Raw genomic sequence first — 11,838 nt, 5'->3', positions numbered from 1 at the left:
TTGGAAGATGTCGATTATTTTTTACCTACGTTTTAAATGGATCTCTTCACTCGCCCACTTCTCCACGAGGACGATCTCTTTGGTGTCATCGGGCTCCTCCGCCCGTGCCGCCGACGAGGTGCATGGCGCCGCCACCGGCACGACGCGCGTTGACCGACTGAGTGAGCCTAGCTGCCGCTGGCGCTCGCGACGAGCGGGGCGCTGACGCTGAGGATGCCGGCGTCCCTGAGGACAAGCAGGAGGATGGCCTGGCAGAGCAGGGTCACGGCCCCCCTCATGCTAACCAGGAAGTCTAGTTTAGGAGGCTGCCGCCCCCTGTCCAGTAATAGTAAGGCGTGGAGCGCGGAGAGGAGGAGGTCGGCGAGGGCGCCGCCGCGGAGGAAGAGGGCGGCGGATCGGAGAAGGAAGGGTGACCTGACTGACTGAGAAGCAAGCGAGAGCCGATCAAGTCCATGGCCCGGTGCGGGGTTGACGTCAGGGCTGCGTTTACCGGCCGGACAACTAAGATCCCGTTTGGATCATCCCAGACTCTAAATTTTAGTCCGGACTAAATATTAGTTAACTAAAGTAAAGTATAGTTCATTTAGTTCATGTCTATTTGGATCTATGGACTAAAATGCGCATAGTAAGAGGTAGTTTGATTTTTTCGCAGTTCGCAGGTTGATTTAGTGCAAACTAGATGGGTTTTAAGGACTAGTTGGACTAAATTTTAGTTGGAGTAAAATTAAACTTTAATCTACATTTTAGCCCACCTAATAGACTAAATTTTATTTTAGTCCACAGATCTAAACGGGTATTAGCACCAGTAATAGCTAGCTAATAGGCACATGACACCGATGCCTGCCGAGGTACTGCATTTCCTTTGTTGGATCCGCTCGGCTGCGTCCGCCCCCTGCGGCGCCGTCCTCTAGTTTCCACCGAGACGCCGCGCGAGAAATTCCCCGGTGCCTGCGCTGCGCGCGCGGGGGCTCGGCTCGGCAGATGAGCAAGTGAACTGAAGTTTCGCTGAGGGTGGCAGAGCCCGCGAGGCCGTCACATGCAGAGTTACTACTACCTGTTAGTATAATCGTGGCTAGCAACTGGAATACAGTATTGCTACCAAACGTACAGCACGCGTCTTGGAACTTTCCGGCCAACGCGCAGCGGAGCGTAACTGGAGAGGAAATCCGAGACACTGATGATGCTACTCCCGGTCAAAAAAATAAATAAATAAAAAATCCTTTTTGTTCCTGAAAGGCAAACAAACAGTTGCTTGTCGATTGTTTTTAGGAGTGATTAGTTTGGTTTGAGAGGTTTGCAGAGCGGCAGAAGATAGGGCCATGTTTGTTTCAGCTTATAACTGATTTTAAAGATTCGATTTTAAGTAATTTAAAAGTTAGATGATTTCCAGAATCCAAAATTAAAAATCTATAATCAGCTGGATTCTCGATTCTCAATTCTGGAGGGACGTCTGACTTTTGAATTTTTTAAAATCGAGTCTTCAAAATCAACCATAGGCCGAAACAAACGGCACAGGGGATTCGGCGGTGGTACAGTAGCTTCCACGCCCCAAGACGTTCAAGTAAACGTCGTCGTTACAACTACAGTACCAGGCGGGCTTTGTCAGCGTCCGTCCACGTACCCAAATGATCTTTATTATGATGACCTTCTCTCGTATTACCACTGACTCGTCGTGTCTCGCTGACATTTCTGTACGCGTTCGATCTTGACTCCTCCGGCGTCAACACTTGCAGCGACGGCGACGACAGGCTCAGCCTCACTGCATGATCGCGATCGCGCTCTCTGCTTCCCAGTGCTTTACTCGGTTCACGCCTACTGTTCCGTCGCAATTTCTCGTTCGATCTTACATGCATCTGCCAACATGGGAAAGCTAGCTGATGGAAAGCCTTGCGATGTGACGGTGAATCGATCGATCAGCTCCAAGAAAAAAGAGTAGAAAAAAGTGGATTTTGCCGACGCACACGGCTGACGGAGAAGATTTCGGCCGGGAAAACAGAGCAACAGCACCCACATCATGAGCTCGAAGCTACTACCTAGGACGCACCAAGCCTGTCAGGCCCTGTAACATCGATCGTTATGATGCTACCATGTTGTGATCGCTTGCTGTTGGGGCGCTGCCCTGACCAGCTGCAGGCTCTCCTGCCGGATCTTGCTCCACTGCTTCTCAATGAACTCGTCGAACCTCCTGTCGTCGGCGAGCTCCACTCCCTCCATCTCCTCCGCTTCGGCAATTCCGTTTCTCTCGTCGCCGGCAACGATGATGGCACGATCGGAGTCGGTCCTGGCATCCGTCGCGCTCGCAGGAGCCAGCTGCTCAAGCTCAACGACAGCCGCGCGATCACGGTCGTCATCGAGGAGGCAGATCCTCGGGGCCTTCTCGACAGGGACGATCTCTCTGCCTACCATAGGCTGTCGTTCTGCCTGTTCCGGTTCTACGGTCAACGCTGCCGCGGCGGCCGGCCGGGGGCTTCGCCGTGGCTGACGCTTGCCGAGGCGGCGGCCGCTCTCGTCGGCGCCCGCGCTCTTGGTCCTGGCGCTGCTCCGCTGCCGCCGCCACACGACGGCGCTCCTCCCCGGCGCGTGGGCTAGATGAGCAGGAGCGGCGCAGGCGCCTTGTTCCACGCCCGCGCCAGCAGCGGACGCCGCGCCGCGGCGGCGAGCGGGGGCGCCGAGGACGCCGGCGTCCATGAGGATGACGACGAGGATGGCGTGGCAGAGCAGGACCATGTTCCTCCGCGTGGCGAGGTCCAGGAGGCCGCGGCCTTCGGGAAGGAGGCTGTCGAGCGCGGCGAGCAGGAGGTCCGCGAGGTCGCCGCCGCGGCGCCGGTGGGGCTGGAGGACGGCCTCGCGGGCGAGGAGGAGGAACGCTACCGCGGAGCAGGAGAAGAGCAGCGCCGCGGCCCTGGCCTCGGCGCTCGCCATGGCGGTCGTGGTTCGGTGCGGGAGGCAGGCAGGCAGGCAGTGAGGAAGCGGGAAGCCGAACAGGGAGCTTTTGTCGTTGCTTGCACACTACCGGCGAGCTCGGCGGCTTGCGGTGGGTGGTTGCTCCACGCTTATATACGTGGCCGGGGACGGGGGAGCTCGGGACCGGAGTAAACCGTGGGGCCCGCTGCTGGGCCAAGGGGCGAAGACTGACTACGACTTTGACGGCTTCGTTGTACAGTACTGGAGACTGGACTCTGGAGTACTAGGTGTGGCGCTCTCTGTGGATCATGGCGAGGCGCGTGACTGATGCCTCTGGTCGGGGCGAGCTCGTTCAGACAAGAGAGACCTCATCGAGTGAGAGCCCTGGGGATCGACGGGACGACAAGTGGGGGCACCCAGCACCCTACCCGAATCGAAGCAGGTCTCTCTGGATGGCCCGGCGCAGGGTTCACGTCGTCCTACCCGGGGCCCGCGGCGTTCGGCAGATCCGCAGCTGCGCGGGGGACTAGGCCCGTTCGCTTCTCGGCGGATTCCATGGCGATCGCGCGGCGGCGGGCCGGGTGCGCGCTGCTGACCGCGTCCGCGTGGTGGTTGGTGCTCCCGCTCTCGCAACATATCATGCCAATCCGCCCGTCCGTCGTTATCAACGGGGCGGATTATTAGTTGCTTTGCTCGCTGATCAGCGGCGGGGAGTGAGAACGCATGCTTTTTTTTTGTTCCTTTCTCTTTCTCGCACAAGCCACAAGACCCACCTCCACCTCGTCACTTAGCAATGACTAAGGGCCTGTTTGGTATCCTGCCTAGGGCCTGTTTGGTATCCTGCCTAAGGCGCCACAACTTGCCTAACCTTAGTCGTCCAAATTGAAGAACTAACCTTAGGCAGAAAAGTTAGGCAAACTGTGGCACCTTAGGCAGGATACCAAACAGGCCCTAAGATTTTTCAATGACAGGTCTAGCGCCCCTCGACTTCACAGTTGACCCTTCGATCTGTTCCAGTGCTTTGGTACAGTCGCGCGCGCTGTTCCAACTATCCAACACCATCGTGCATTTTTTTCTCTCCTTACAACATTGGTCACAACAAGCTTCCAAAGACGCATAGTACACGATCAAAAAGGTTTTAACTCTCATCATTCTAGGAGCTTGGTGGCTCCAGAAGTAATGACCGATGTGTCTTCAGTGGTCGGATTCTCTCCAAGAACCCAAAATGTCATACGGAACTGTCACGCATGGATAGTGCTAGGGGGGTTAGTGCGTTATGGGCGGGATGGTTTGCTCGGCCATGGTAGTTTTTTGTGCTTTCATGGCAAGATTGTCAACCTAAACTTTGTAGGGCATCTATTTAGGCGAGCGAGTGCGAGTGAGTGTGTGGTGTTGTTTTGGATGGCACTCGTATTTGGGCCTCTCTTCTCTATTTAATACAGTTATGCACAACTCTCCCATACGTTTGATTTAAAATGAAAATTATTGATGATATTAAGGACATACTATAATTGAAAGTAGCCATAAGATAAATTGATATTTCAAAACCGTTCACAAACAGACAACAACTTGCACAGCCATAACATTAGTCATGAGTGAAGGAGTTTAGGATGCAACGCTCAGTTGTATTGATCACTTTGAGTGTTCATATGTACAGGCTGGGGCATCTCATCGTGTGCCAACGATCTCCGACAAAAACGGATCGTGGAACGAGAGTGCAGCGAGTGGAAGAAAGAAAGAGTCACAAGCTAACTAAGTCTAAAAGGCTAACCAACTCTATCCTAAACGGAATGTGATCATCAGTCACTTTGACAATGAGCCATAAGGCAATACTAATTTGGAGCTACCACTCTGGAGCCAATAACGAATTTGGTCTTGCAGTACAAGAACTTTTATTGTTGTGATACGTGAAAACATTATTCTTAGGACAGTACCCTAGATGTGAATCGGTTCATCAAGTAGAACAGATATCCACTTTTTCAATATTTTTGAATCTGTGTATCCGTCTATGTCCTTGTACATTGTCTCCATCATTCTTGCAAGGTTAATCACACGAATAAGCAAATGGGATGGTATTGAAGTCCAAGTGAGGTACTCATGATTCATACTCTTCCATGCATTTTCCACTGAGCCCCAGAGCACCTCGCTTGCTTCTTGCTTTGTTGTCTTATACTCTTTCATGTAGCAAGTTACAGCTGTAGCAACATTGTTTCTCTCTGTTTCAAACTACAAGAAGCTTGTGGTTAGAATATTTACTAATAAAATGAAAGACTGATTTTAGCTATGTGTATTTCTATCATATATGGATGTTGTTTATTGTTGTTCTATTCGATTATTTCAATAAAATATATTTTCATATAATTATTTATGTGAAATATGCTTGACTATATGCATATGCACATGTATTGTAACATGGAATGTGTATATCATCGTTTTGTTGTAAAATAAATATACATGTGGCTGCAATGTAGCACAAAAATGTTGACTATCTGTAATGAGTTTTGAATGCAGTAGAACCTTACCTCATGGGCAACAATATCATCCATGAGCCGAGATATAATACATGAATCCTTTACAATTTGTGGAAATTTTGACACCCATTTCAGAAGTTCTTCTGTAACATTCTCTTCAAAGACAACAAAAGCTGTGCAATTAATCCCCCAATAGAAGCATGTAACGAGTGTGACCTTCAAATGCTCCTCTAAAGAAGGAATGTACTTGCTGTCTCTCCAGCCAATTTCAATCACATAACCTTTGCATACTTCATTGATCTACATTAACGAAATATCAGCAAAATGGAAAGGAAACGTTATAACAAAATTCCTTTATGAGAGTTGGAATACAAAATTAAACACTTCCCGAGGCTATTATACTTGGAGCACCATGTGAACACTTCCTCTAAATTATTTAATTATTTCCTACTTGGATCATTTTTTTTTGCACTTGGTACTGCGTAAAGGGGATACTTACACTACAATAAATTAATAATAGCAAGTAGCAAAATTAATCTTACCACTTTTCAAAATATAATTCTGTAATTTTCATGTCATGTTAAATAACAGAGTCATTTTTAGTGATTAATAAGATAACATGAGCTTATAACATGGTAAATGGCTCACACATTGTGACGCCCTGAAAATTTACTTAATAAAATCATGCGCTTGAGTAATTCGGTTCGACGTCAAAACCCTAACCCTAACCGGATTGCTGTTCCGCATCGCTCGCGACCGTCCGCCGTAACTAACGCAGACGCAACTCCTTTCGCGCGAATACCGCGCGCGTGGCCGACCGGCCGCGACCGCTGCCGCAATTAGCGCCGGCGCTCCTCGTGCCGCGCGCGAATCCCCGCGCGCGCGTGGCCGACCGGCCGCGGTCGCCGCCGCGACCGGCGCCGACGCATCCCTTCCCCCTCTCTCTCCTTTTCCTTCTTCTCCCTCCCATTTCTTCCTTTTCTTTTCTTTTTCCAATCTCTCTCTCTTTCTTTCCTTTCCTTTCTTCCCTTTTCCTTTTCCTCTTTTTCCTCCCTTCCTCCTTTTCCCTCCTCTCTTTCCCTGCCTCTGCTCCCGAGCACCCCACGCCGCGCGCTGCCGTGCCGCGCACGCGCTCGCCCCCGCGTGCCCCGCGTGGCCGCGCGCGAGCTCCTGCCCGGCCGCGCCGTACCCGCACCCCGCCCCCTGGCCGCGCTGTGTCGCGCCACCCGTGCACGCGCGCGCGCGCGTACGCTGCGTGCCGCGCCGCTCGCCGTGCCGCACGGCGCCCGCGTGCGCCTGCCCCCGCGCGTGCCGCACCGCCCGTCGATTGGCCGCGCCGCACGCTGCTGCCGCACACCGCCGCCGTCCTGCACCACCGCGTCGCGACGGCCGCAAGCGGCCGGAGCGCCATTAATGGCGCCCGCACCGCCCGCCGGCCCTTCCCACCGGCCTCCACTGCCCCTCCACCGCGGCTGCCTATAAGTAGGCCCTCGCCCCGCCCCTTGTTCCCCCACAAACCCCACTGCCACCGCCCGCCGCCTCCCTTGCTCCCAGTGCCGCCGCCGCACGCAGCTCCGCCGCCACCCGCAGCCCGCCGTCGCCCCGCCTCCACGCGCCACCCCGGCCCGAGGTGAGGCCGGGAACGAGTTCCCCGTAATCCCCTCTCTCTTTTCCCCCTCTCACCCGAGCCGCCCCGGGCCCTAGGTGGCCGGATTTGGCCGCCGGCGCCCCCCCCCCACTCTCCTCTGTTTCCTGTGAAGGGAGGAGGAAGAAGGAGGCCCTTTTGCGAAAAACCCCCTGGCCTCCCCTGTTTTTCCCAAAGAAACCCCCCCCTCACTCTAACACACATATCCACCCCTTTTTACAAAAGGAACCCCGCTCTTTTTAATATTTCAAACCAAGCCCCTCTCACCACGTAAACCTAATTACACTCGACACCCGTTAGTATGCCCTGAATATTTCCAGTATTCGCAAATAAGCCCCTACCCTCCTCAGATAATTGAGAATAGGCCCCTGGACCCCCGTTTAAGCCCTAAAGCCCGCTTTAGCGCGTCATTTTATGTGTGAAACGACCTCCGATTGACCCGAAACTTTACCACGCCCTTTCTAGTATAGTTTTAGCCCTGCCATTAAGAAACCACCCAAAAATATTACCCCTACCTCCGTAGCTAAATTATTTCCGATTCAAGCTCGACGATAAAAGCTTTTAGTTCTTGCGCTTGATTGTGTGTCTGTTTGTTTGCGTCGTAGGACACGGAGTGAACGAGGAAGGTCCTGACTGTGACCAAGCGAACGAGGACCAGTTCTGCGACCCCGAACCCGAGGGACAGTGCTTCGATCAGGATCTCCGGCAAGGGTTTGACGATGGCAAGTTCAATTCCGCCCTTTGATGCATGTTTCTGTCCTAGTTTTTATAAACACAACCCTGTGGCCTGTTTTATAAAATTGCATGGTTTTGCGTGCTGAAAACATGGTAGGATAGCCACCCTTGTTTGAGATAACCCTACCTTGACCACCTGATTTTATAAAGAAAATGTGTGTGTGTGGGAAGGGATACAATGTGGTTTTGAAAGACGAGTTAGACGGGATGGATGGCATTTCTGTGTGAATTGCCGTTGGTGTGCTCGTACCTGTGTGGTTGAGCGAGGAAGGGAGATATCCATCCTGTCACCCCTGTAAGCATCTAGGCCCTTAAGGTATGTTTCGGTGATTAATGACAACCATTATTGTGACTAATGAGTTTGTGCAGCATTATAGATCATTATTGCTCATTTGGTTATATGTCAAAAGAGGCCCCTAATTTTCATTATTCAAAAAGGCGATCTCGGCATTCAACTCTATAATGTGTCAAGACTAAGGATCTTTCTAGTCCTAAGTGTCATAAGGTTGAGAAGGACACTTAGGTTAGTATAGGTTTTATAGTTTTGTAGTGATCGCACTATTAAGAGGGGTTTAGGCTTAGTAACTTGAGCATGGACTTGGTCATTTGAAAATGGATGCACACAATGGTCACTCAGGTTTCTAGAAGCTCAAATAAGTGGTTCTCAACTTATATCTCAAGAATATTTGGATTTCATTCAAGACTCAAGTCAGAAAAGGCAAATTCAGAAAAATCCTTATCACCGGATTAACCGACGTCTAAAGTTTTCTATACGTCGGTTAAACGAGGTCACCAGGTCTGGACAAGTCAATACACCGGTTAAACCGACGTTATTTGAAATTGGACGTCGGTGCAGTTGTCCAGAGACTCGGTTTTCAGTTGATCATTGGACAAATAGACTCACCGGTTAAACCGACGCTATTTGAAATTTGACGTCGGTGCAGTTGTCCAGTGACTTGGTATTTCTGTTGATCAATGGATGATTACACTCACCGGTTAAACCGATGCAACGACGGTTAATCTGCCCAAGCTGTAACGGCTAGTTTTCAGAAGTGGCAGTTTACATTCACCGGTTAAACCGACGATGACTATTGGAGGGACGTCGGATTAACCGGCGCTACGCAGTTTTTCTGGCAGCTTTTTCTCCAACGGCTCTATTCGTGTGAGCTGCCCATATATACCCCTCCAATGGGTCATTCTACTACTCTTGACACCAGGCAACATCCAAACACAAATACTATAGTCAAGAGCCACCTTGAGCTTCAACATTTCATACACTTGTTCATTCAATCATTCAAGAAGCAAGATTAAGGACTTGAGTAGAGAGAAGCTTGTGTGCATCCATTCTTTGTGATTGGTTCTTGCTCAAGTGAAGGCCTTAGCTTGTTACTCTTGGTGATTGGCATCACCTAGGCGATCTTAGTGATCGAGGTGATTCTCGCGGAGCTTGCCAAGGATTGTGGAAGCCCGGAGAAGAGATTTGTACGTGGCTTGATCTCCACCACACCGGGATGGTGAACGGAGACTCTTAGTGAGCGCCCTCGTCTTGGTGACTTGGGAGGTGACAATACTCTTTGTGAGTGTCACAACGTGGATTAGGGGTGTGTGCCAACACATCGATACCACGGGAAAAATCCGGTTGTCCCTTGTCCATTTTACTTATTCAAGCATTATCTTTCATGCAACTTATTCATGTGCTTGATTTAGGGATCACTAGTTAGCTCTACCTTGCTAGGCTTTATCTCTTTTTATCTCATCTAGCTTGTGTAGGTTGTTTAGTTATCCGGTTGGTGAATTGGTGCCTTTCTAGTTTTGCATAGGTTAAGGTTGCTTTATCTTGTTTTAGAAATTGAAAAAGGCCCAATTCACCCCCCCCTCTTGGTCCATCGATCCTTTCAATTGGTATCAGAGCCTCGTTGCTCATTTGGATCATTAGGCTTCACCGCCTAGAGCTATGGCCAAGATGGGTGGTTCGCCGCCTCACTTCGAGGGCAAGAACTTTGTCTATTGGAAAGTTCGCATGGCCGCATACCTTGATGCGATTGCCCCCGAAGTGTGGTTGGCAACTAAAGTCGGGTTCACCGGAGATCCCACCCCCGACCAATTAAAATGGAATGCTAGAGCTAGAAATGCAATTTTCGAAGCTATTAGTGAGGAGGTCTTTGCTAGAGTCAATGGCATGGACCTAGCAAGTGATATTTGGAAGGAGCTCATTGAAATACATGAAGGTTCCACCAAAGTTCGTGAACAAAAATATCACTTGTTTAGAGCTAATTATGATTCCTTCAAAATGCTAGCTCATGAAAATTGCAATGATATGTATTCTCGCTTGAATGTCATTGTCAAGGACATTAATGCACTTGAAATATCCAAAATTGACAGTGCATCCATCAACCGCAAGATCCTCATGCTACTCCCGAAGCCCAAGTATAACATTATCAATGCTATGCTTCAAAAGGAGGATCTCGCCGCAATGGAAGTTGGAGAACTTGTGGGGGAAATTCGCGCTCATGAAATGAGCATTCTTGGTATGACCGAAGAGCCAACTTCAAGCAAGTCAATTGCTCTAAAGACCAAGACAAACAAATCCCGCAAGCTCAAGATGGTCAAACAAGACTCAAGTTCAAGCAATGAAGAAGATGATCATCATGAGAGCTCATCCGATGTTGAAGATGATGGAGAGTTTGCTCTCATGATGAGAAAGTTCACACGCTTGAATGAGAAGATCAATAAGAAGGGCTTCAACTTTGACTCCAAGAAGGGAATGTTCCGGCCAATGGATGTCAAGAACAAGATTTGTTACAATTGTGGCGAAAAAGGACACATCCGTCCAAATTGTCCCAAGCCGGACAAAAGAAGCAAGGACAACAAGAGTAAGCATCGCCATGATTCAAGCGATGATGAAGAAGAGGAGAGGAAGAACAAAAACAAGAGATTTGGGAAGAAGAAGACCCATGACAAGAAGACCAAGCTCTTCCCAAAGAAGAAAGGGCACACCAAGAAGAGTTTCTTGGTGGAGAAACAAGAATGGGTGACCGATGTCTCATCAAGCGAAGACTCAAGTGATGAAGAAGACATTGTCACCATCGCCCTCACCAATGAAGAACCATCTCTACCTCCGCCTCCTATGTGCCTCATGGCAAAAGGTAACACCAAGGTATGTGAGGTAGATAGTGATGATGATAGTGATGAAGAGCTTGATCCAAATGAATTTACTAACCTCATCAATGAGTATACATCCGTCATCAAGAGGGAAAAGGGCAAAGTTAAAGTTCTTGAGAGCACTCATGCCAAGTTAGAGCTTGCCCACTCCGACTTACTTAGTAAGTACAATGACTTGCTCAAAAAGCACAATGAGTCACTTGTACTTGCTAAGCAAGTTGAAGAGAGCCACAAAAAGCTCAAACAAGAGCATAGGGAGTTGGCTCACAAGTATCAAGAACTTGAATTTGCTTATGAAGTAATTGACCCAAGTCTTGAGAAAGTTGTTCTTGAAAAGGTCAATGCTTCTACCTCATGTGATGACCTACTCATTGATGCATATGCCACTAATGTTGTGCCCAAGCCTGCCTCTTCTAGGGAAAAGGAATTGATGGATCAAGTGGCAAGCCTCAAGAGTAGTGTGGAGAAACTCTCAAGGGGAGAATACATCCACAAGGAGATTCTCTTTAACAATGCCCGTGACTATGGTAAGAGAGGTCTTGGTTCATTTCCGGAGCCAAACATGGCTACAACTCCTTCTCCGGAGATCAAGACAAGCTTCATCAAGGAAGTTGGTTCATATTGCCAACATTGCCAAGTCACCGGGCACCACACTAGGAGTGCACTTTACCATCACGTCCTCTTCCTAAATTACCCAAGAATTACTCATCAATGTTTCAAAATAATCATTTCCTCTTGAGTAAAGTGAAGGGCAAGGTGAAGGCCAAGTTATTGGCAAAATTGCTAAGGAGTCGAAGAAGAAGCTCCCCAAGCAACTTTGGGTCCCAAAAGCTCTTGTCACACATGTGCAAGGCCCAAAGCTTGTTTGGGTTCCGAAAACTCAAAAATAAATTCTCATGTGTGTAGGTGAACTACAAAGCC

General features: G+C 49.5%; 1 protein-coding gene and 1 long non-coding RNA gene across 2 annotated transcripts; both read right to left on the bottom strand.

Moving 5' to 3' along the window:
* Positions 1 to 1,875: 1,875 nt before the first annotated feature.
* Positions 1,876 to 3,012, bottom strand: LOC112876936. Its single transcript, XM_025941114.1, has one exon. The coding sequence runs from the start codon at positions 2,920 to 2,922 to the stop codon at positions 2,083 to 2,085; it is 840 nt and encodes a 279-aa protein (XP_025796899.1). The 5' UTR covers positions 2,923 to 3,012; the 3' UTR covers positions 1,876 to 2,082.
* A 1,751-nt stretch (positions 3,013 to 4,763) lies between these two features.
* On the bottom strand, positions 4,764 to 5,915 carry LOC112877800. The gene is made up of 2 exons (XR_003225559.1): positions 5,427 to 5,915; positions 4,764 to 5,130 (listed from the first exon to the last, which is right to left on the bottom strand). It is a non-coding gene; the product is annotated as an uncharacterized LOC112877800 (long non-coding RNA).
* Between the last annotated feature and the right edge of the window lie 5,923 nt (positions 5,916 to 11,838).

Source organism: Panicum hallii, chromosome 9, assembly GCF_002211085.1.
Source record: "Panicum hallii strain FIL2 chromosome 9, PHallii_v3.1, whole genome shotgun sequence".
NCBI classification, from domain to species: Eukaryota; Viridiplantae; Streptophyta; class Magnoliopsida; order Poales; family Poaceae; genus Panicum; species Panicum hallii.
The sequence above is the reverse complement of the archived record's forward strand: the minus strand, read 5'-3'. Positions and strand labels throughout refer to the sequence as shown.